Genomic DNA, 25,616 nt, shown 5'->3' with positions numbered 1-25,616 from the left:
CCCCAAGGGCAATTACCTCTAGGACATCTACCCCCCGGATAACTACCTCCTGGGTAACTACCCCCTGGATGACTACCCCCGGATAACTACCCCCCCCCCCCCCCAGACAACTACCACCCGGATAACTACCCCTGGATAACTACCCCCGGATAACTACCCCCTGGATAACTACCCCCCGGAGAACTACCCCCTGGGTAACTACCCCCCCCCCCCCCGGATAACTACCCCCTGGATAACTACCCCCCGGATAACTACCCCCTGGATAACTACCCCCCGGAGAACTACCCCTGGGTAACTACCCCCCCCCCCCCCGATAACTACCCCCCGGATAACTACCCCCAGGATAACTACCCCCAGGATAACTACCACCCGGATTAATACTACCCCCCCCCCCCCATAACCATACCCCGAAACCCCCCCCCCCCACACCCCCTCCTGATACTTACCTACTGGACAACCCTCCCTTCCCGCCCCCCCCCCCCCCCGAAAGTTACCACCCGTTGTAATTTTTCCATAAGTTCATAACACCATATCAGAAGATGCACCTTTCTTTTACACTGTCATCATTTACTCTTTTGGCTTGTCATTTTCTACCGTTATAACACATTAGACGATAAACATAAGAAAAGGAGAGTTGATTTCATTGCAATTCATATTAACTTAACATTAGCGAGGGACCCTTCGATATAAAGCCATAATTTCTGATAGGATCCGGGCACGGTTTTATGAAAGTTATCAGTCCTGACAAGCTGTCAGTTCCACACAATTACCAATCGTTGTAGGTCGATCAAAGCAGGTCCATGGTAACAAGTCAGTGACTCGAGCTTATCAATCAAGCAGAACCCATGGTTTTATTGAAATTATTAGAGACTAACAAGATGTCATAACTGGCAACTTTTATCAAACGGTGCCCTAATCTGTCAGAGTAAAATTACAGCTTATTTTACATTATAAGTAGAATTGTGCTAGTTTACAAATTAAATGTTCTTGACACTTTAAGGGGAAATCCAGTTCAAATATAAGTTAGTCTGATTAGAAAGAGTAAAATATTACGAGTTTAACGGTATTTTTTTTTTTTTTTTTACAAAACACCCCTAGTTGTTAACGAAGTCTTTTGTCCTGCACCCTCTTTTTGAATAGATCTATAGAGAGTTGTAGTTGACAGAATCCTTTTTACATCATAGGGCTGCTCTGTTTTATCCCGGCCATTTCAAGGGTTTTTTTTTTTTTTTTTCTCACAAAAACTTGAATCCTTCTTGGAATAACATGCTCTTTAATGTTTCGTAAGGGGTTTCTAATTATCTCACCCAAAAGATGTTTAAAACCTGAAGTTAGGTCTCGACCAAAACCAGACGATATGAAAAAAAAAAATGTTTTTTTTTTTTCAATAGCAAACGTTGTTCGAAAATAACAATGAGAGACGCAATTTTCTGTATTTATTGTAAAAGGGGTGATTGTTTGGAGCCTAATTTTAATAAGGAGTAATTGTCAAGGGAGTTAATGCTCTGCGGTGATCATACCAAGGAGGTGACAATCTCTTCCCACATCCTTGATATACTAGTTGTTAATGCCCAATAATGCAGTAGGGCAATTCTGAAATGAGCGTTAACGGTATAACAGTAAAAGAGTTACAAAATGATGCAACAATGCAAAGGAAGCAAACTAAGACACAATACACAAATAAAGATACAGCGCACTCCCGTATACAAGGAACACGGTTATAACGAAATTTCGTTATAACGAAGTAAAACTTCTGGTCCCAAAATTATCGCCATTAAAGTCTATGGTACAAAATTCGCTTATAACGAAGACGGTTATAACAAAATTTTCGTCATCACGAAGTCTTTTCTAAGCGCCACTGACAAAGAAAAACAAAAGAAATGTGCTCCGTTATAACGAAATGCGGATCGCATTCGAAAATGCGTAGCGGAACAAGCATTTTTAAAGCGTCTCTGCATGAGCGAACGGATCATTGAATGTTCACTCCATGTATCACGCACAGTTTCCGAGGGGAACTTGCGTTATTGTAATACAATAATCTGAATTCAGATAAGGTTTGTTTCATTGTTCCGAAGTTCTTTAATACAAAACACACAGATTCTGATACAACTAAATGTCCGTTAGTTCGAAAATGAAATAGGGTTTGTTATTAAGCACATTTTGGCGTTATTCCAAAGGTTCGTTAATCCCATAATAAAATATGGTCCTTATTCTTATACGGTTCGTTAGTCCGAAAATGATAGGAATTCAAAACGTTCGTTAATCGGAACATTACAAAAAGTATCGTTAATCCATGGTGGAAAAAGGAGAGTACACTAACAAAACTTTAGAATTGCAATCCTTATAATCGTCTTAAGATATTAAATAAATCTTCGGAAATAACTAACCTTTCTCATTTTTTTTTCATTAACAAAATTTCTTCGGAATAACGAACCTTATTTTATTTTCGGATGAAAAAGCCTTCGGAACAAAGGACTTTCTGAATAGTGAACCTTTCTCATTTTTTGATTTATAAACCATCAGAATGACGAACCTCATTTCATTTTCAGATCAACGAACCTTCGGAAAATGAACAATATATCATTTTGATCTAAAGTATGAACTTTCGGAATAATGATTCTTCGGAAATGCGAACCTTCAGATAAACAAACCATCGGAATCCAGGGAATGGCGAAACTTCGGAATAAGGAGCCTTCGGAGTAACGTACTTTAGTAAGAAAAGAACCTTTGGAATAGCGAACTGTAAACAAATCCTACACCGTCATTTTCTACACATGTGTGACAACACAAACAACTTTATGCTCTTTTTGAAATGTAATATTTAAACGAAATTAAAAAGGTATTCTCCCATTTCACATAGCTTTCCAGCGTATGAGGAGGATTCAACAAACAAAATTTTTTATGCGTGGTTTCCTTCTTTTCGTTATACATTGCATATTATGTTTGTTCGGTTATAACGAAATTTCGTTAAAAAACAAAAACAAAACTGTCGGTCCTGAGCATTTCGTTTTAACGGGAGTGCACTGCACATGAACACACACGAGATAAATCCCTTGTAATGAGAGAAAGAGGAAAGGTGAGTATTGAATGACAGGAATAAACTACCTTCACGGTGGACAGAGAAAAGCGAGAGGGAAGAGGAAGATGATGGGTCAAAACCAGGGTACGTGAGGCATGAGATATAAGCTCCTCAAAATAAAGAAGTGTTACATGGAGTTGTGGTAAACGATAGACGATTGTGGTTAAAAGAATATTGTAAAAAGTATAACTCATTCTGAAGTGTAACATTTCCTCAAAATGCCTTTAGTTCAAAGGTAAAGGCATTCAAACTTAAAACTTCTTTTATACTATACTATCAAGAGAAATCCGAAATTTCGGAACAGTAAAAGAAATACAGATTTGGCGAAAATAGTTTTGGTTAAAGGCATTGACATTTACCGGATTACCGGGTAGGATATGAAGGGACAGCTTCGTTTTTTATGAACATAGAGTCAAAATACAGAGGGAGAAATTAAGCTTGTACATAAATCGTCCTAAATGCAAACGATACAAATCGTAAATCCTTAAGATGTTGTTTTCATAAGATGATGTATCAGTATGGCATCTCCGTGATTCCTGGCAAATAATACAAAGAACTTCGTTTCCTGTAGTAATGATATTCTTTTTATTAAGAGTAAGAGTGGGGGGGGGGGAAGGGGGGGATGGGGGGGGGGGGGGCAATGACCCGGGAGGTAGTTAATCAGGGGGTAATTGACGTGGTGCACTGTCCTGGGGGTAATTTTCCTCTTGATAGTTATAGGGGAGGGGGAGTTGTAGGCCTACTTATCCGGGGAAATCATCCATGGAACGTTATCGGAGGGGGTAGTTATCGGGTGGAAGTTATCTGGGGTCTAATTATCGGAGGAGGGGGTAATTAACCTGGGGATAATTATCCTGGTGGTAATTATCTGGGGGGGGGGGGTAGTTATCCGGAGGGTAATCATCCGGGGTAATTATCCGGGGGTAATTATCCGCGGGGTAATTATCCGGGGGGGGGGGGGTGATTATCCGGGGGGTAATTATCCGGGGGGTAGTTATCCGGGGGGTAGTTACCCAGGGGTAGTTCTCCGGGGGGTAGTTACCCGGGGGTTAGTTCTCCGGGGGGGGGGGGGGGGTAGTTATCCAGGGGGTAGTTCTCCGGGGGGTAGTTATCCAGGGGGTAGTTATCCGGGGTGGTAGTTATCCAGGGGTAGTTATCCGAGGGGTAGTTATCCAGGGGGTAGTTTTCCTAAGGGGGAATTGCCCTGGGGGTGCGGTAGAGTGATTGCCCTGGGAGGGTAGTTGTCCGGGGGGTAGTTGTCCTAGGGGGTAATTACCCTGGAGGGTAATTGCCCTTGGAGGCAGTGGCGTATCTAGGGGGGGGCAAGGGGGGCACGTGCCCCGGGCGCCACTCCTTGGGGGCGCAAAAAAACGAAGAAGAAGAAGAAAAAAAAAAGAAAAAAAACGAAGAAGAAGAAGAAGAAGAAGAAGAAGAAAAAACAACAAAAAAACCTCGCCCGGAAGGGGGAGGGAGAATGGTGGGGAGGGGCAGAAAACCAAATCAAACAAGATAAAAACAAAACATGATGACGCGGACAAAATGACAATGTTTATTGTGTTCACACAAAAATTCCATGTTCTGTGAGCTGAAATACAAAAATTTTCGGCTCGCTCGCTGCGCTCGCTCGCCAAAATTTATACAAAAAAAAGAAGGTAAGAACAAAACGTGATGATGACAAAATGACAGTGTCTATTGTGTTCACACATGTCATTTTATATTTAGCAGGCAAAATGTTTCACGGAGCAGCGGCTGCAATTTCATTCGTTCTGAAGCGATCGCCAATTGGATCAAAAGAAGGCGTCAACGGTTTCGAACATAGGGGGGGGGGCGAAAAAAACAACAACAAATCAAACAAGATAAGAACAAAAGGTAATGATGACGCGGAAATATACAAATTTCGGCTCACTCGCTCGTACTAATTTAGAGTATTTTTTTTTCAAGTCCTCAGTTTGTTGGTATAAATCGTTCTCTATAAGGCCGTCACTATATCTTGATTAGAATTGTAAGATTTAATAAGCAAAAATTGACAAGAGTTTCATGATTATTGTAAGCTGAAATACAAAAATTTTCGGCTCGCTCGCTGCGCTCTCTCGCCAAAATTTGTATAAAAAAAGAGAAGAAGATAAGAACAAAACGTGACGATGACGCGGACAAAATGATAATGTCTATTGTGTTCACTCATGTCATTTTATATTTAGCAGGAAAATGTTACACGGAGCAGCGACTGCAATTTCATTCGTTCTGAAGCGATCGGAGATTGGATCAAAAGAGGACGCCAACGGTCTCGAATATACGGGGGAGGGGGGCGCAAAAAAAAATTAAAAAAGATAAGAAAAAACCGTAATGATGACGCAGAAATATACAAATTTCGGCTCACTCGCTCGTACTAATTTAGAGTATTTTTTCAAGTCCTCAGTTTGTTGGAATAAATCGTTATCTATAAGGTCGTCACTATAATTGTGAGATTTAATAAGCAAAAAAAATGACAAGAATTTAATGTTTTGTAAGCTGAAATACAAAAATTTTAGGCTCGCTCGCTGCGCTCGCTCGCCAAAATTTATATATAAAAAAAGATAAGAACAATACGTGATGATGACGAGGACATTTACAAATTTCGGCTCACTCGCGCGCAATAATTTAGAGTATTTTTTAAAGTCCTCAGTTTTTTGGTATAAATCGATATCTATAAGGCTGTCACTATATCTTGATTAGAATTGTAAGATTTGGTAAGCAAAAAATGACAAAAATTCCATGTTTTGTAAGCTGAAATACAAAAATTTTCGGCTCGCTCGCTGCGCTCGCTCGCCAAAATCTATCAAAATTCATTACATTTAAATCACCCTCAAAAGATCCCTTTTAAGTGCTTGAAAAAGCATCATGTGGACTTTGTTTAAAGTCCCTACCGGGATGGGGTTGGGGTTGAACACTTTTTCAGAAATTAGGGGCGCAATTTTCGTGGGCTTGCCCCGGGCGCCGTTTTCCCTAGATACGCCACTGCTTGGAGGGTAGTTGTCCGGGGGGGTAGTTGCCCTAGGGGGGAATTGTCCTGGGGGGTAATTATCCGGGTGGTAGTTATTCGGAGGGCAGGGTGGTTTTCCAGGGGGTAGTGTTCCTAGACCCAATAAAGACTGCAGAAAGGTACAGTTTTTTATACTCTTTGGTATGGGAGGTGGCAATTTTGGCTTCATGTTAAGGCACATATTTGACACATTAGAGCAAGTCCTTTTTTCATCAAAACACGTATACTGTGTTGAGAATGTATCTCACTTATAAAATCCGGAGGCATATGGACAAATATTGATTTTCCTTAAAATTAGAATGATTTTTCCAACCCAACCCCATCTTCGAAGCTGTACTTTACGTGTATTACTATAGGCACTTCCGGGTTCGGGCTTCTGGAAGTTGACCTCTTTCGTGCGCGCGCCACTGTTCAATTGGCCCCGTTTTCATTTGTATCTCCGTGATGGTGGCTGATCCTCGAAAGGTGGGCGCTAGCTGCGTTAATTTGAAGTAGAATCTAGATCTGATAATATATCAAGAGACGCCAAGTTTATTTATGGGGGTGTCAAGGTATAATTTACCTAGAAATTTGTCATTCTTCAGACAATTCCATCTGTTTTAACGATGTTACATTGTGTAGTCCCATATGTAGTGTCTGCTGTAGGTTACACGGCTTTAAAAAAAAAAAAACATTTTCTAGGACTTTCTAGCGTCTAACGTTAGATCTAACTTAGATTCTAACTTAGACCCTAGCAGGCCAAGATACTAATCTGATTACCTCCACAAAGGAAGGAGGTTATATTTTCTTTGTGTGCAAAATAACTCAAAAAAGTTGTGAACAGCTTTGCCAGTTCATGAGTTTGGCCTTTATGATCATGATGATGAAGACTAACGTTAGATCTATTGTCGTTAGACCTAACGTTAGATGTTAGACTAGAGTTCTAACGATAGGGTTCTAACAGTTAACTGTTGAAACTTTACACAGTTTACAGTAAGAATGACACCAAGTCAAGGAACAGATGATTAAAGTGTGGTAGTGATCCGGAATTTTTTTTTTTTGTGTGTGTGTGTGTGTATTTTGGCAGGTCTGTGAGGTAGAAGACTCACTTATCATTGCTTATGAGCCCAAGCTGCATGTATAGACTCTAGAATGTTATGTCTATGTTAGAGGTTTGCATAATTTATGTGGCCTAAAGTGAATGCTTCGCCTTGGGCGATGTGCTGCACAGCTGGAACTGGACTAGATTCTAGACGTAGAACTATGTTAGATTCTAACCGTTACATGTGGCGTTTAGTGTGGTAGTGGAAGGCACTGATGATATAAACAAAAGGCTCTTAAGTCTAAGCTAAATTTATATTATATTGGGAAAGTGGACAGTTTTCGACAGCCTGCATATGATACGTATGAGTGGAAATCACTGATCTCATTTGGAGAACAAGATCCATGACAATGGTGGAAATGAGCTGCTTGGCCAATTGGCAGAAGTCTGCGCTCTCAGAATGCTTCTCTAGAAGCTAGTTACTGAAATTGAATAATTTTGTAATTTGGCTTAAATACTGTACTATATGATAGATCTAGGTTCCTATTTGATGTCATCAAATTTAAAAAAAAAAAAACACAAAAACACTGACTAGAAAGACAATTGTCCAAAGTACAACATGCTCAAATTTTGGAGAATATCGAGCAAAAGTTACCAAGATACTAGCCCGACCAGACACTGTTACGCTATGCGAAAACAGCGTCTGACACGCACGGCATGCAGCCTCGAAGTGAGGAACCTCAACACAACTACAAAACTTAGGAACATGTATACTTTTCTCCTTTAAACAGAATACTTTACTCACGTTAAATGCTACAGAAGAATAGTTCGCCACACTGGGTCCATGGAGACCACTTGCGATAAGTCCGTGGAACAAATAAATGACACTTTCTGGCGCAATTCCTGACCGCCGGGCTTCGTCGTTGCAGGATTCAAAATGGCGCCTTGACTTATGCGCATGCGTGACCGGATGTGCTCCAGAGCGAGCGCGTGTGCGTTGAAAGTGTCGAACAAACCTTGGCGTCTGCGACACAATAACCCAGTACAGTTTATAGCTGTATACCTTATACTAGTAACCGTGCGTACGCTGCTTGAAAGGGCATTCACATCACGTGACCACCCGATATCTGAGCTTGGCCTGGCGTGAAAGATTGTGTACGGTGTGGACATGCTGGATATGATGATCAATTTCGGTAAGTTTCATTACGTACATTTGAATATATATAGCATCAGATGTAGAGTAAATATTGAAGAGTATACTCGATGAGTTTGAGGTGACAAAAATGATCGTAAGTATCAAAAGTCAAAGCTATCGTGTACGATTACGTCGCCTCTCCTAGTGATTGGTGGTCGCGCGCGTACAGCCCTGTCGCGACGTACCATGTACAGCGACTGGGCTGTGTATAGTTACCAAGATACATGCAAATACATGTAAAATGAATGTGAAAAAAAAAACCCATTAAATTTAGATCTATTTCAAAGACTATATTCCTGATTATGATATCATGACGTCATGATAAAATTTGGAACCTCAATTACATGAAACGTAATTTACAATTCATGATTACTGAAAATTTCATGTTAATTTGGCATGTCATTGTTGAGATACTGCGTTCACAAAATTCTTCAGAAAGGAAAAAGAAAAAATGAAAATTCCATTTAATAAACAAGCACAATAGGTGATACGCCATTATCATATTCCCTAAAAAAGAAAGAAGCTCTAATTCCGTACAAACACAATAGGTGATAATGCCTTTGGTGTATCACCTAAAAAAAGGAATACGCTGTATTCTGTACACCTGACACTTAAGTGTACTCGTGTTATCTCCTAATTATGGTTTTTATAAATACACAACAAAGTAGCTGTGTACTATCATTGATAGACCAGTTTCTTTCTCATTTTTGTGTTTAACCAGGGCCAACGTGCTCGTGAGTCGATGAATTGCATGACTTGTCTGAGCCAGACTGACACAGTGCATCCTTGCAATACTGGATAAGAGTGCCCCGCGCGCATGGTATGCAAGGGCCAAGAACACCATCAGTCTCGCACTCGGAGCTTGTGATCTATTAGTTGGACCTTTTACACTGTATGTCTTCCCTCAACATATCAACAATGTAGATGCATCCTTCCCTGGTAAGTAGGCCTATGTTATTCTTGTTTTATTTTAGCTTCAGAAAGTTTGTGCAGTTGATCCTCCCAGACTCTAATCTCTGACCAATATGCTTGATGCTTGTGTCCATGCAGGGCTGCTGCCATTTTTAATTGAGCAATGCTATGGCCTAGGAGTACTCCGGTATAGCTGACGTCTGACATTACACCTTTGCTCTACACATATTTTAAGATCATGCGTATTTAAAGGCCCGGTCCCACTGGCCGACGGACACAAAGCGTATGCAGAAAGGACACAGCGGACGAGCAAAATTTCGGGGATGGCTTCATCCGCTTTCATCCGCTCCAGAAATTGACAAAATTGGCGAAAATTGGCGGTAACAGAACGGAAATAGAACGGACGTGGGTAGTATGTAGCGGGGATGTTAAACGGATGTTCATCGGAAGCCTAGCGGATGAAAGCGGATGGAAGGGGATGACAGCTCCGAAGGGGTTACCGGAGATAATTGCGAAACGTACGCATAGCAGAAAAAGCGGATGCAGAGTGGATGCAGAGCGGATGCAGAGCGGATGCAGAGGGGATGCTTTCGAAATGCTTTATATACGAGATGCATACGCTTACATCCTTTCTATTAACGTGCTATTAACGATGTAAAGACGTTCCACGTACCATATCTTTCCTCCCTCTTTCCGTTTTTAGCTGCAGCGGATGTGAGTTGCGAGGATGCCCAGAGGATGCAGAGAGGATGCAGCGGACGTTTAAGGGATGCTGCACGGACATATAACGTTTGTTGTTCGTATGTCGCGGATTTACATCGTACACAGCGGAAAGTTCATCCGTTCTAAAAGTTTTAAGCAGCTTAAAACTTTTTGCGCGGATGAAATCACAGTGGACGGATGCTCGATGGATAGAGCGGATGAAACACGTATGCGATGGGTACACAGCGGATTCGTAGCGTTTTCCAACGGATGGCAAGATTTTTTGTACGCTTTACATCCTCTTTGCATCCGTAAGTGCAGTGGGACCGGGCCTTTAGGTACGCATGACTTGTGAAGGTACGCATGACTTGCGATACTTCAATTTGCATTGAAATTATGCAGTGGATTCCGGCTTGTGCCGAAAGGGTGGGTTGGGTGGTGGCGCGTTGCGTTAAAGGAGAAGTCTGGACGATTTTGAATAAATTTCACCATAATCTACATAAATCAAGGACCATAATGACTAAGTTTCATTGAAAAATACCCTCCCAACTCGTCACAATCGATTTTTTAGCATCACTATTTTGAATCGTAACTGTTCAATTTCTGTACGCCGGCAAGAAAGATCACGTGACCACGTGACGTATTAGCATCACATTGCTTTTTGTTTGGAGCGTCAGCTGGCTCGGGGAGCCCTGCTTGAGCAACGGCGACACGGGCCGAGCAAGCGGTAGCGTTCCGCGTGGTTCCGGCCTCGCAGCGGGTGCACGCGGCATGATCTATTGCTTCACTTCGAAAATGCCGATGTGTGAGCATTTGGGTGTTCTAATAAACCGGGCGATGGCCAGAAGAATACATGTAGTTTTTTGCCATTCCGAACCCAGAAAATGAGCGGGAAAGGTGTGCAAGATGGCTCTCCAATATTTCAATTGACAAGTTTGTCGTCAAAACTTACAAATACAACTGTACTACTCGATGCAGCCTCGTCATACTCCCCCATCGGCGGTGTAACTGCAACCAGCAGCCCCATTCGCATAGCGTAATGGGGCTGCGCACTGCAGCATTCAGGATCATGATAAAGTAGTATCGCGGATAAATATCAACTTAAAATCAAAAAATTTCTTCAATTTGAAGACTTACCAGTGAAGTTGAAGTATTGACAACATGCTTCGGGCAACGCTTGGTTCTGCCAATAGTCCCTTTCTGTTCAAATTAATGACTTAATGTGACTCGGTCGAGAGGAACCTGGGAGAGCCGCACTGAATTGACGGCCAGCGCATAACCGGAAATGTGTGTGCACAGAGATGTCTCTTTGTGTGTGCGCCTTTGCTGGCCGTCAATAATTCAGTGTAGCTCTCCAAGGTTCCTCTCAACCAAGTCACATTAAGTCATCAATTTGAACAGAAAAGGACTATTGGCAGAACCAAACGTTGCCCAAAGTCTGTTGTCAATACTTTAACTTTACAGTTAAGTCTTCAAATTGAAGAAATATATTCGATTTTAAGTTGATATATCCGCGATGCTACCCGATCATAATCCTGAATGCTACAGTACGCAGTCCCATTACGCTATGTGTATGGGGCTGCTGGTCGCAGTTACCGGCGGCGCTGGCGTTTCTTCCGCGGTTCAAGTTATACTGTCCTAATTTACCACCGTCAGACATACTCAACAGTCTCGGACAACAAGAGAGGCAATAATTCTGAAATTGACAGACTGATTTCCGATTGTTTACACTCAGAAGTTGAAAAAAACGATCGCAGATCGTGATAGCATTTGGCAGCAGCAGACGTAAATGTATGCCTGATCACTCTGATGACAACAATAGCCAATGAATTGTAAATGATGGGTACCGGGTGGACACTAATAAGTACGGCAGTATTGCAATACATATAATATTTCAATAAAATGAAAATGTTATAACATTGCAACTATTTTACATTAATCTTTGACAGATTTTATATAGATTATATACCGAAGATCATTTGAATAAAGGAATACAGCATTTGGCAACAGCACTCCTAAAACAGTGTACGGACTCTTGCGGTAGCGCCAATTATAAAATGGGTTCAAGAATGTAGCCAATTGGAAGCGCTGAAATGAGTCACGTGTGCGTGCATTAATTTCTTCAGGTATGCACTACTAAGAAGAGTCTCTCTTCCACCTCCCTGGCCTGACGTACGTCACAATGTTTACACTAGCAGTGCGCACTCAATCAGTTGTTACAAGTGCGTCACGCGCTACTATACGCGCTGTCAATCCTGTAAACAACTTCTAGTTCGGGCCGCGGGCTGCCAGATGCCACAACAGCCGGCGGCCTTTCTTGAGCATAACAGTACGTGGCGTACGTATACTCTTATACGTACGTACAGTACTTATGTGCGGGATTTCCGAGTGCGACGTGCGTAAATGTTTGGGACGAACATCTTCGGACATCTTGACTTTTGAGCGAGTGCTACATGTAGTTGACTGGAATTGACCCTCAAAGGTACGTGAATAATGCTAGTTTTCGACCCATTTTATAAAACAAATGATGCACATGATTATTTCGTGGCGTTAGTGAAGGTGCGGCGCACTCTCGAGTATTGACAACGGTTGCAAACATGCACTCGCCTGCGCCTCGTGCATGTCGCACCATTGTCAATACTCTCGAGCGCGCCACACCTTCACTAACACACTCTATCCTGTGCATCATTTGTATACTAGGCAGACCTCAGCAGGCATGCAGATACCGCGCTGCAGTCAGAAGTGCAATGGGAGATCGATGCGTAGCTGGGCTGCGCTCGTGGTGCTCCGCTGAGGAAAGTGAGTCTGTGACGTCACGCTGGGACAGATACTAGTAGTACGAAGGGCTGTTCGCGATGGATTCGAACATGAAGAATTACCTTATTTTTCAAAAAAAATCATAGTAAATGTATCTGATGGTCTTTTCTCGTCGGGAAAAGGGTAATAGGTTCATGAAATATTGTTCTTTACACGGGAAACGGCTGATAATCGTCCGGACTTCCCCTTTAATGGGAACACCACCCTTCGTCCAAAGCCCCCCCCCCCCCCCCTCCTTTGCCGAAAGGGTGTATTGGGAACGTTGGGTCGCGTCACGTTGACTGGAACCCCACCCTTCGTCCGAAGCCCCCCCCCCGGTTTTGCCGAAAGGGTGCGTTGGTGCTTTTTCTCATGTAATATTAAAAGACGAGTTTTGAATTTATATTTAACCTTCAAACAACCATTTCAAAGAGGCTATCGTCCGGATCGGTTTACACTCTATTACCACTTGGTCTACAGCCAGTTGGTCTAATAGACTGTTTAATATCAGTTGGTCTAATAACCAGTTGGTGTAGTCATCATTTCGTCCAATTACTGTTTGGTCTAATTGTTATTTGGTTTAATTACTATTTGGTCTACAGTCAATTCGTCTAATAATGATAATAATTAATAATAATTTGTCTAATAATAGCCAAATAACTCAAAATGTGGTTAACGGATTTGGATGAAACTTGCAGGAAAGGTTTAGAATGATACAAGTAACAGATGATTAAATTTTGGTAGTGATCCGAGAATTTTGGGGGAATTTTTTTGACATTTTGGCAGGTAGGGTCAATGAACTTGGGAGTTCAGGCTGCGCGTATTGAGGTTTGCATGCACGCACTAAAGTGCGTACTCTAGTTTCTGCTAGGGCGAGGCACGCCGTGCAGCTGAGGGTTTGTGACGTAACAAAGGCTTCTATATTGGGAAATCAGGCGACTTTCAGCACACAATGCTATAAGTACGTATGGGTGGAATGTATGTACATGTATCTCTATGGAAGAACAAGATCAGTGGTGGAAATGAGCTGCATGCTTGGCAGAGGTCTGCGCTCTCAGAGTGCTTCTCTATTTTTTTTGTCAATGAATTCGCTCCTTGTAATTTGGTGGTGGCCTTTTGTCTTGAATGGAATGGGAGGGATGCACAGTCAGTGTGACAGTAATCCTTGCCAGATAGCTGGGATAAGTATGGGTTTTGGTAATCTTCACATGAAGTGAACAAAGTCTTGAAGATCCAATGTAAATTTGCATTCTCAGCAGGACATCAAGGTTATGGATGATGCAGACATATTAGCTGACAATGGAGCAGTGCCTGTGGTAACCCTCAAATCTACTGTGGCAGAGGAGTCTGGTAATGAGGTGATGCAAGTGGACAGCATCTCACACTTTGTAATGGATTACATCATAGCTGTCAGACTGGCTGTGCAGGAACTCTACTTCTCTGATGATATTGAAATACGCATGTGCTGGTGGCTTATCTACTGCCTTGTGGCTGTATGTTCCTGCATCATCCTAGCCTGGAAGACCTATGGCCAGGAGATCATGATGGTACTGGCATGTCAAGACAGACAGATGACTACTTTGAAGTCAAGCGAAACAAGGAGATCTAAGTAAGTAACTCAATTCTGTTTTACTCAATGCCCCCTCCGTCTTACACGATGTATCAGAAGCCTGCAGAAATGGCATTTGAGGAACCAGAAAAAGTACTGTTGAGCTATCAAACCATTAAATATTACTTTACATTTAGAAGAGTTTGAAGGTTGATGCTTTATCATCTGTACTGTCTGTGAATCGTGAATAAGAAAACTGAACAGGTATCACAATCTATCTTTTTAGTGTTTGTGACAAATCTGATTTGCTAGCTTTTTGACCTGAAAAAAAAACACACAGAAACAAAACATTGTTTTACCACACAAATCAAACAAAACAAACAAAAAAGTTAAAGTGTGACTTAAGTATGACATCCTGATGAAAACTGTCTCATGGACAGCTGTCATATATGTAGGCCTACATGTCATTTTATCCTTGATACCTTGGATTCAGAATTGTATGCTGTTGCCACTGCCAAGTCACATTTGTATGTGCAATAGTGGCTATAATTTTAGGCTTCAGATTTTATTCAAATTCATGGAGGTTATCAGTGTTAAAAAAAAAAAAAAAAAAAAAAAAAAAAAAATTATAAATAAAAAAAATTATATATATACACAACTGTATATATATATACAGTTAAACTCGCATAAGTCGATCTTCTCGGGACTGAGCAAAACACATCGACTTAGGCGAGTTTCGACTTGTACGTAAGTCGAAAAAAATCGACTTAAAGTTACACCACACGTACATATGTATAATGTACATGTATGTTGTCTACTCTGGAGCCGAGAGCTGGAGCGGTGTGCCCGATATTTGCCCTTCAGCAAGACACTTTATCCACATTGATGCAGGCCAGGGCTCCACACTAACTTTTATTTTGGTGGCCCCAAAATGATTGATTTTTATTTTTTGGTGGCCCGAACAAAAAACAAAACAAAAAAAACAAGCAAAACTAAATCGGTCCTACGTTCGGTCCGAAAGTTACCGTTATTTATTTCTGATTATAAAAGCAATCATCCACCATTTACAAGTATTTTAACACCTTCCGGAGCCGAATGTTGCCGTTAATCATTTTCAAATGTAAAAACAAGCAACCGACATTCATTCTAGGATCTTACGGAGCTGAATATCAGCCTTATTCATTTCCGAACGTGAAAGCAAACATCCGCTTTTTATTTCATCATCTAAATGAGCCGATTGATACCGTTAATCATTTCCAAATGTAAAAGAAACAATCTGTTACTTATTTTAGCATCGTACGGAGCAGAATATTACCGTTATTCGATCTCCAAATTCAAAAGCAAACACCCGACATTTATTTTATGATCGTAAGGAGCCGAATGTTACTGCTGTCCACTTCCGAAAGTGTAATGAGTCATCTGACATTTATTTTGGCATCTTCAGGAGTCGAATGTTGCATGCTATTTACTTTCAAACGTAAAAGCGAACTTTCGGCAATTATTTCATCATCGTACTGAGTTGAATACCATAGTTATTCATTTCCGAACGCCAAAGCAAACATTCAACATTTATTTTAGCATCATCCGGAGCTGAATGTTATTGCTATTTACTTTCGAACATAAAAGCAAACATAAGACATTCATTTTATCATCGGACGGAGTTGAATACTATTGTTATTCATTTCCGAACGTTAAAGCAAATATCAAACATTAACTTTACCATCAAACGCAGCTAAATGTTACTGTTATTCATTTCGAAATTAAAAAGCAAACATCCGACAGTTATTTAGCATTGTATGGAGAAGAATATTACTGCTATTCACTTCCGAACGTGAAAACAATCATCTGACATTTATTTTAGCATCTTCTGGAGCCGAATGTTATTGCTATTTCCTTTCGATAGTAAAAGCAAACACCCGACATTTATCTCATCGTCGTACGAAGTTGATTATTATTGATTCATTTCCGAACGTCAAAAGGGATAATTCGACATTTACTTTAGCATCTTCCGGAGCTGAATGTTAATGTTATTTACTTTCGAACGTAAAAGTAAACATCCGACATTTATTTCATCATCGTACGAAGTTGATTATTATTGTTATTCATTTCCGAACGTCAAAGGGATAATTCGACATTTACTTTAGGTCTCTTTAGCATCTTCCGGAGCTGAATGCAATTGTTATTTGCTTTCGAACGTAAAAGCAAACATCCGGCGTTTATTTTGTCATCGTATGGAGTTGAATATCATTATTTTTCATATCCGAACGTCAAAGCAAACATTTGACATTTATTTCAGCATCTTCCGGATACTTTTTTTTATCCTTATTCATTTCCGAACGCAAAATCATATCTCTGACATTCCAAAAGTATAAGCAAACATCCGACATTTATTTTAGTATTATACGGAATCGAATATTACCGTTATTCATTTCCAAAATTAAAAGAGCAAACATCTGACATTTATTCAGCATCTTATGGAACCGATTGTTACCGCTTCATTTCCGAAACTGAAGGCAAACATTCGGCTTTTTTGGTGGCCCGGCGTGCGTTTTTGGTGACCGCGGTCGCAAATTAACCATTTGCGAAATCGTGATTCGATTCGCGAAAAGACTCCGCTAAATATAAGGCATAGATCGCTACACTCGGCAGGGGCTACGTCGTCCTTTCACCAGGTCTCGTTACAAAACCAAAATCTCGCGTGAGTTCTTGCGTTACCTATCGTTAATGTTAACGAAACATCGTTAATTTGCGCTAGGGATCGTTACTCATCGTTGCTACAAACGTTAATTTTCCAGATCGTTAGTTTGCGTTACTAACGATTCAGGTGAAACCGCTTGCGTTAATGAAACGTTAATGTTTATTTACGCAGTTTCTTTTGGTATATACTGTATGTAAACAAAAACTGGCGTCTCGTGATTTTGACAGTGATTTATTACACAATAAAATCTTATTCGACTTAGGCACAGTGAATTCAATGGTTTTTCCGTAAAAGTGTTCTTGGAATTTCATCGACTTAAGCGAGTATTCGACTTAAAAAATTCGACTTATGAGTGAATTAATACACGTAAGTCAATGGGGAAAAATCGGGACTTTTTAAAATTATCGACTTGCGCGATTATTCGACATATGCGATGTCGACTTAGGCGAATTTAACTGTATATATATATATATACATGTACATGTATATATCTAGCCACTTATTACTATTGCAAGTAGCACACTTTGCTATTTCTGTCATTACATGCCAAAGGGTTGATTTTTTAAGGGTCAGCTTGTAGTTCTGTTCTTGATTGATTTTGTTCAGATTTTGTACAGAGGTTTCAAAGGTTGAGAATCCTCTCTTTTACTGGGTCAAAACCAGTCATTATTCCAATCCAGTAGGGAATGGTCAAGGATGAATTTTTCAGTGTGTCTGTTCATGAATAACTGTAGAAATATTGCAGCAAATCATTTCATTGAAGTTCTCTTCAATGATGAAACACTGGAGAGCTAAAATTCTAAGTGTTAATGTATGAGTTGTATAGAAATAAGGTATTACAGAGATCAGTGTAGTAAAGATTATGTATGGTGTATACATGTCAAAATTGCAGTACACAGAAGATTGCTCGTCAAAATAAGAATTGCAGATTTTTTCATTTTTCCCTTTTCTTTCTTCTCATCTTGCCAGTCCAAGGATTAGCACACAAAAAGTTTCTGCACCATCGAAGACACCTGAAGACCTGTGGGGATTATCAGGCAGTAGGAGACCTCTTGAGTCATCAGTTTCAGCTCCCAGTCACCAACAGCATTCCAAAGTGGATTAATTGTGAAATCTTGACGTAACAGTGCTGTGAAAAACAATGGAATAGTCACCACAGACATTCATGATAAAGACAGTGTGAATTTAGAAGTGTGCCTGTTGCATTTGAAACAAAAAGGCCAGAAGCCACCACAAGAATCACACACAGAAGAGCAATGTCACATTGGCATGATGTTTGAACTACGGTTGTAATTCAGTGACAATCTTTACCTCCATCTGTTGTGTTGTCAGATGTGAGCTCGTGACTGTTACTTATGAGTTGGAGAATGATAGACGCCAAAATGAGCGATATTAGTGAGACTCTAGCTGGAGTGCATCTTGCTGGTTGTGTGGTTTATTGGAGCCGACCCAATTGCTACACGCATTACAATGATATGCGTGCAGGCATAGTGATATCAATAATATAGTCCATCACATAATTTCCCCCTCTCCTTTAAAGAAAAAAAAAAAGATAGGTACTTTACTATACAATTCCTGAAAAAAGTAAACTTGATTTGTCACAATATGTATGCCTCATAAATCTCATTTTGGATGAGCTTTAACAGTTAAGTATCTCGGGTATCTCCAGGTGATACTGTACGAGTAAAAACCACAAATGGTTCATACCGTTGAACACATTAGGAATGCAACCTTTCTTTTCTTCTTTTGAACTCAATAAACATCAGCTTGCAACACTTGACACCTTGTCAAAGTATCCCATTACATTCTTGATATTTTCCTTATAATTTGAACATTAATGATGTGGTTGCTTTGCTCATCATTCAGCTAAGAATCTTATGTCAAGTGTATAAATTTTGCATTTTATTATCTTTATACCAAGGTGAAATTTTCTTCGAGTCATCTGTCTGTTCTTGAACCTATTCACATCAGTTACTAAAAATCATTTCTTTTATATTTACAAGACTTTCATCTTTATAGCACATCAATGTGTTTGATGCAGTTAAAATGCATAACATGTAAACAATTCATTTCTCTTGAATCTGCACTGCTTGGGCTAAACAGTATAATGTACATGGTTTATTTTACTTGCACGAGTACGAGTATGAGTGAGGGTATCTTGGCAATATCCTTGTTTTAATGTGCCTCAACTTGTCAGAAAGTCGCTGGTTAGCATATGCAGATGTGGATTTGGAACTTATGTTTCTCGATATTGCAGTGGCTACCTGACAACTCTTCCAGACCTGGTAACAATGGTGTCGTCGGCCGTCTGTCTCTTGAGAATTGGTTTGGGAAGGGGTTGTTCAAGCGTAGGCTGGGGTTCCGTAACTTCTCCTTCTGTGAAAGTCACATGCCTTCGCACTGGGGCTATTATGTCCTTGCTTTGCACATGTGTGTTGGTAGAGGGGACTTCCTGGAGATGGCTTTGGTTCCTCCTGAGCATTGATCCGTTGGGTGTTTCTACCTTGTAGGAATGAGGTTGCTTGCAAACTCTTGTCACCTTGGCAGGGATCCATGTTTGATTATGCATGTCTCTGACTCTCACCCTTTGTCCCACTTGGAGTCATGTGAGGTTTGATCCTGCTGTTCTGTCATGGTTTTCTGTCATCTTTTCCTGCTTTCTTGACAGGTTGTGGAAAAGCTTACATGAATCAAGGTGTCTGTAGAGGTGGTGACTTGGCAAGGTCATGTGTATCTGCAGAGCTGCCAACCTTGAGCAACCAAAAAAGTAATCATAATGGCAAAAAAAAGGAATTTCCACAAAAGAAAAAAAGGAATTTGTCAATATGAACCTTAAAACCATGCGCGGCCAACATCCGATGAAGATAGTACATGTCCTATGTGGTGATGAGTCATTCAATTATTCATCATGATATTAACCCATTGAGTACTAGACCACATTTGAAATGTAGTTTGGTGCAATATTGCCCAAAACTCTTGATCAGGATTTCTAAATATGAAATATGAACCAAAAGAGAGAGAAAAATTCACTGCAAATTATAAGCCCACATTTGTCACAGTTAAATGTTGCAATGGCTCACATGATTTAAAGGCAAAATAAGCTGCAGATCCTTAAATTGGCAACATAAATGATTAAGATCACTATTCTAGGTGCAAACTGGCAACTTTTATAATTGGAAAGGATTTCCAACTGTTATTTTATATTGCATACACAAAACATCAAAATCCACTAAATTGCTGCAAAATAAAGAAATGTATGTTGCCAATTTTATGATTAAATAGTGATTTATTTCCTCTCAGGAATAAATATAATTGTGGTCTTGTACTCATTGGCCCGAATTCACGAAGGTGGTTTAAACTTAAACCATGGTACAAATTTAGACCATGGTCTAAAATAAGCGTTAAATAGGCGTACAAATACATGCGCGCATCAATGCACGTTTTTTTACTGGATGCCTGTTAGCGTACGCAATCTGTCAATCATATCTACGCAGAAGAAATATACATAAACCATGGTTTAAATTTAGACCACCCTCGTGAATTCGGGCCATTGGGTTTTAAGAACATCAACTTCAAAGAGTGAATCTAATGGAGTACAGTGGAAATTGTTAGTAGCTTCATACCTGTATATATTTAAATCTACTTGAAGTGATTTTTACTCATGTCAGGTTGTTTGCTTATATTCAGTCCTGGCTGAAGAGATTTTTTTCCCCAAAGTGAGGATTTTTGTTCATACTTTCAGTCCTGGCTAAAGAGATTTTCCCCAAAGTGAGGATGTTTGTTCATACTTTCAGTCCTGGCTAAAGAGATATTCCCCAAAGTGAGGATGTTTGTTCATACATTCAGTCCTGGTTAAGTCAAATGAATTTGCTTGTCCATGTCTTTTAGTCCAGGCTGGAGTAAGATTAACGTTTCAGAAGATTTGTTGTAAGCAGAAGCTGCCTCCTTGCACTTTTCGAGCAAGTTTTCCCTGAATTTCATTTGGTAAGAGCAGGTTTTCCTAGCAGAGCTGAACACTTTTTGTGTCAAGAAGTCAGATAAGGTAGGTGTGGCAAGGCTTGGGCGAAACTCGGTTTTTACGAACAATACTGAAGATCCTTTCATCTTCTGCGTTGCTGTGTGGTACTGAAAGGATAGCGTACACGATTCTGGGTAAATGTACATATTTCTCCTTTAAGGTAATCTTGTCCATAATCTCTGAAATGGCCATCCAGATGTCATCAATTTGTTGGTCAAGAGACACGCTTTCAAGTTTGTCAACCTGGTAGAATAGAACACCCAAACTGTATGTTTTGTAGTCAAGAACAGGAAACTGCTTTTCATCTATTTGTACACTGTCCTAAAACACTACCTTTATGGAAAAAATTATTTGATTTCATAGAGGAAAAGACCAAAAAGGTATATACCTTTTTGCCTTTTAATATGATGTTTGGTGTAAATAATGACGTAGAATTTTGTACATGTATAAATTTTTTATTTCTTTGTCTTAAGTTTTATATATATAGATGTAGATTTCAAGGTTCAGCTTTGAATTTTGATGCATTTATGGCTTTAGTAAAGTATAAACAGAAAACTGAATATGCTATAGCACAAAAGAAAGGTAAATTACAATTTCATTTGAGGAAGTGGTCCATGCTTTTGTAATGGTTGATCCTCTATTTTCATATATCTCATAGACATCCATCTTCTTGTGTTATTCCATTATGGCAGATAGTTTAATGTGACTTGTTTACTGAACCCCTTTTAATGCTATAGGCTGGACATTTGTACATTGTTTTTATTGTGTGCTTTGTTTGTTTTATGGTTGCATAAAAAAATAAAAAGAGAAAAAAAAATAAAAAAAAATAGCATAGTTCAAAAAAAAAAAAAAAAATTTGTCAACCTGGTAGTTGGCAAATTCTAGCTCAAGTTGATCTATTTGGTCTTCCAGTAAGTGGAACTTTTTCACAAAGTAACACACTGAGGAAAATCGGGCATTCATTCTGTGTCAAGGATCAGCAACACTGGCATGCTCTATGAACTCACTTTTCATTGGGAACTTTTTTATCACATAGTCACAGATGTTCACAAAGTAGCTCCTGATGGATGAGAAGAATTCTTCTGCTTCTCTGTGAAAGTTTTGGAAGTGAGGAAGCTCCTTACACCTGCTCCTATGACGATATCATCGTCTTCTTTCTGATTGCACCTTTCCCAATAATTGCACTCCTCAGGTGATGAAGCATGTGCGATTACAGAATGGTTTCACAAAGTGGATCAAAACATCTTGAAGGAAGCCCTGCAATTTTTCTTGTAAGACATGGATCTTTGGGGCTTCTTCCTGAAGTTCAAGATTAAGTTTGTTGAAGAGAGGCAAAGTCTGCTGAAGGAACAGGCAATAGAGTTTGTTGTATTCATTAAGTCTTCCGAAGATCTTGCCTGCTTTGTCCTCAAAATTTTTTGCTGAATGATCATCTACTCAGTATGCCTGGTGAGGCAGTCAATTTGTGCAGACCTTTTGAAGCTGCGTTGGAAGGTATAGTCTTAGATGTGGTCTTCGAGGAGGCTTGTGCAACACCACTCTTGGCTGTACAAGGCACTACACCACTGCTGGATGGAGCTGTCTTCTCAGGGGCTGGTGCTACACCACTGCTGGATGGAGCTGTCTTCTCAGGGGCTGGTGCTACACCACTGCTGGATGGAGTTGTCTTCTTAGGGGCTGGTGCTACACCACTGCTGGATAGAGCTGTCCTCTTAGGGGCTGGTGCTACACCACTGCTGGATGGAGCTGTCCTCTTAGGGGCTGGTGCTACACTACTGCTGGATGGAGCTGTCTTCTTAGGGGCATCATCGGGCATTCATTCTGTGTCAAGGATCAGCAACACTGGCATGCTCTATGAACTCACTTTTCATAGGGAACTTTTTTATCACATAGTCACAGATGTTCACAAAGTAGCTCCTGATGGATGAGAAGAATTCTTCTGCTTCTCTGTGAAAGTTTTGGAAGTGAGGAAGCTCCTTACACCTGCTCCTATGACGATATCATCGTCTTCTTTCTGATTGCACCTTTCCCAATAATTGCACTCCTCAGGTGATGAAGCATGTGCGATTACAGAATGGTTTCACAAAGTGGATCAAAACATCTTGAAGGAAGCCCTGCAATTTTTCTTGTAAGACATGGATCTTTGGGGCTTCTTCCTGAAGTTCAAGATTAAGTTTGTTGAAGAGAGGCAAAGTCTGCTGAAGGAACAGGCAATAGAGTTTGTTGTATTCATTAAGTCTTCCGAAGATCTTGCCTGCTTTGTCCTCAAAATTTTTTGCTGAATGATCATCTACTCAGTATGCCTGGTGAGGCAGTCAATTTGTGCAGACCTTTTGAAGCTGCGTTGGAAGGTAAAGTCTTAGATGTGGTCTTCGAGGAGGCTTGTGCAACACCACTCTTGGCTGTACAAGGCACTACACCACTGCTGGATGGAGCTGTCTTCTCAGGGGCTGGTGCTACACCACTGCTGGATGGAGCTGTCTTCTCAGGGGCTGGTGCTACACCACTGCTGGATGGAGTTGTCTTCTTAGGGGCTGGTGCTACACCACTGCTGGATAGAGCTGTCCTCTTAGGGGCTGGTGCTACACCACTGCTGGATGGAGCTGTCCTCTTAGGGGCTGGTGCTACACTACTGCTGGATGGAGCTGTCTTCTTAGGGGCTGGTGCTACACCACTGCTGGATGGAGCTGTCCTCTTAGGGGCTGGTGCTACACCACTGTTGGATGGAGTTGTCTTCTTGGGGGCTGGTGCTACACCACTGTTGGGTGGAGCTGTCCTCTTAGGGGCTGGTGCTACACCACTGTTGGATGGAGCTGTCTTCTTGGGGGTGGTGCTACACCACTGTTGGATGGAGCTGTCCTCTTAGGGGCTGGAGCTACACCACTGCTGGATGGAATTGTCTTCTTAATTGAAGCTTGTGTCACACCACTACTAAATGGAGCTGTGCAGAAAGAAAAAAAAACAAAAACAGACATGTTTCAATAAAAAAGTAATTTCCCTGTATTCCAATAATAAGATTGCATAAATAAATTCTGAGATAAAATTATTATGAAGTAAAAATATGTGAGCTTCAAAAAGTCAGATTATAGGAAAATTACTTTTGAAGATAATGCATATGATGAATTAAAGGCAAGTAGTGTAAACATCAAGGAGAAAACATCTCAGTATGTAAATGTAAATTGTTCATGGTGATGCATACAAATATACAGAACTTTGTCTAAAAGAGCACTTATTGCAAAAAGAGACATATCTTCTGCCTAAAAACAATAGATATATAAATTATGAATTTCTGAAATTTATTAATGAAATTAATTCATTACCCTTGCATGTCTGCATTGTTCCACTGCTGGCTGGAACTGATGGTGCAGATGAAGCCACCGATGTCTTAAGGGAAGCCTTTCCAATACTGCTCTTCACCAGGAAGAATGGATTTTGTGAGCTGGTCTTGGATTGAAGTGTTGCACTACCACCTGAAGACATCTTCTGTTTTTTCACGTTCTTTGAAACATCTCTGTCTGAGCTCCTCTTCTTGCCGGTGGACCTTGCTTCATTGGAAAAGTATTGTTTCAAAGGCTCCTACTGCCCAATCAGTCTTGACAAAGCCCTTTCCAATGAGAGCCTACGGGTGCAACATGCTTTAGCATGACATGCTGTTCTACATCACACATGATCTGAAATTCCTTGAATTCCTTGTTTCTTTTACTAGATTTCTCGAGATAATAGAAGACGGGTACAAGCAGGTCAACAGGAGAAAAGGGCAGCTGGCTAGCTCCCTTCTCAGCTGCGAGATGAAGGAGATGGCAAGGGCATCCCATGTGTGAGATGAATGTGTCAGGATTTGCTTTTGTCACAAATGCAGCAATGCCACTGTGGGACCCCATCATAATCGCTGCGTTATCTGCTGCGAAGCAGATAAGATTTTTCCAAGGGATCTTGTTTTTTGTGAAGACATCATCGAGAAGCTGAAAGATATTTTGTCCAGTAGACCGTTGCTTTGTTGTAGCTATTTCAAGCAGAACACTAAGTACCCTATTGACTGCATTGTCAAAGTATCTAACAATTATTGGATACAACTGTTCTTGTGCCCCGCGGTCCGAACTCCCGTCTGTTGACACAGAGAATGGTGCTTCTCTGATCTTCCTTAAGATTTCAGCTGTTAAATAAAGGAGGAAATATCAAAATATAAGTACCACATAGCACCAAGTTTAAGTATAATTTATAGTATGAGCAATCACGTATACATGCATGATTGTTGTAGGTTAATCAAATGGTTTATTTCTATTCACTGTTATATGCAATAGACTTTGCTAATGCTATTTTTCACTAAGTACTGATTTGTATTTCACATTTATGTATTAAATTGTAAATGATATTTATTCATCATTGGCTGCATTGCTAAGCAGCGAGGGTCGCAGAAGGTGGGCTGTAAATCAGAAACTTAAATAAAAATTGCATTATTGCATGTTTAAAAAATTACATCAGTAAATAACTAAATTCATGCTATCATTCATTGAAAGATTGCAATCCGAGAGTGCCCACTACATACAAAACAAAAGACAAAGGAATGGAAATAACATGGAAGTTTTTGATTGCCGTACCGTGCAGTACTCTGATCTTGACTCTAGAA

The 25,616-nt window shown here is 40.4% G+C and overlaps 1 protein-coding gene across 2 annotated transcripts; it reads left to right on the top strand.

Annotated features, from left to right (window-relative positions):
* Window positions 1–6,498: 6,498 nt before the first annotated feature.
* LOC140240579 (uncharacterized) lies at window positions 6,499–18,825 on the top strand. Of its 2 annotated transcripts, none has more exons than XM_072320350.1 (4): window positions 6,499–6,563; window positions 9,036–9,253; window positions 13,984–14,333; window positions 17,941–18,825. In XM_072320350.1, exons 2-4 carry the CDS (start codon window positions 9,239–9,241, stop codon window positions 18,074–18,076), a joined length of 501 nt encoding a protein of 166 aa, XP_072176451.1. In that variant the 5' UTR covers window positions 6,499–6,563; window positions 9,036–9,238; the 3' UTR covers window positions 18,077–18,825. The 2 variants fall into 2 exon arrangements, with proteins under 2 accessions (XP_072176451.1, XP_072176444.1); XM_072320343.1 differs by having other exon boundaries at window positions 13,981–14,333; window positions 17,941–18,824.
* Window positions 18,826–25,616: the final 6,791 nt, after the last annotated feature.

This window comes from Diadema setosum, chromosome 2 (genome assembly GCF_964275005.1).
Source record: "Diadema setosum chromosome 2, eeDiaSeto1, whole genome shotgun sequence".
NCBI classification, from domain to species: Eukaryota; Metazoa; Echinodermata; class Echinoidea; order Diadematoida; family Diadematidae; genus Diadema; species Diadema setosum.
The sequence above is the reverse complement of the archived record's forward strand: the minus strand, read 5'-3'. Positions and strand labels throughout refer to the sequence as shown.

Coding starts and splice junctions, on each gene's coding strand:
- LOC140240579 (XM_072320343.1), top strand. Junction 14,334..17,940: donor AGCGAAACAAGGAGATCTAA/GTAAGTAACTCA, acceptor TCATCTTGCCAG/TCCAAGGATTAGCACACAAA.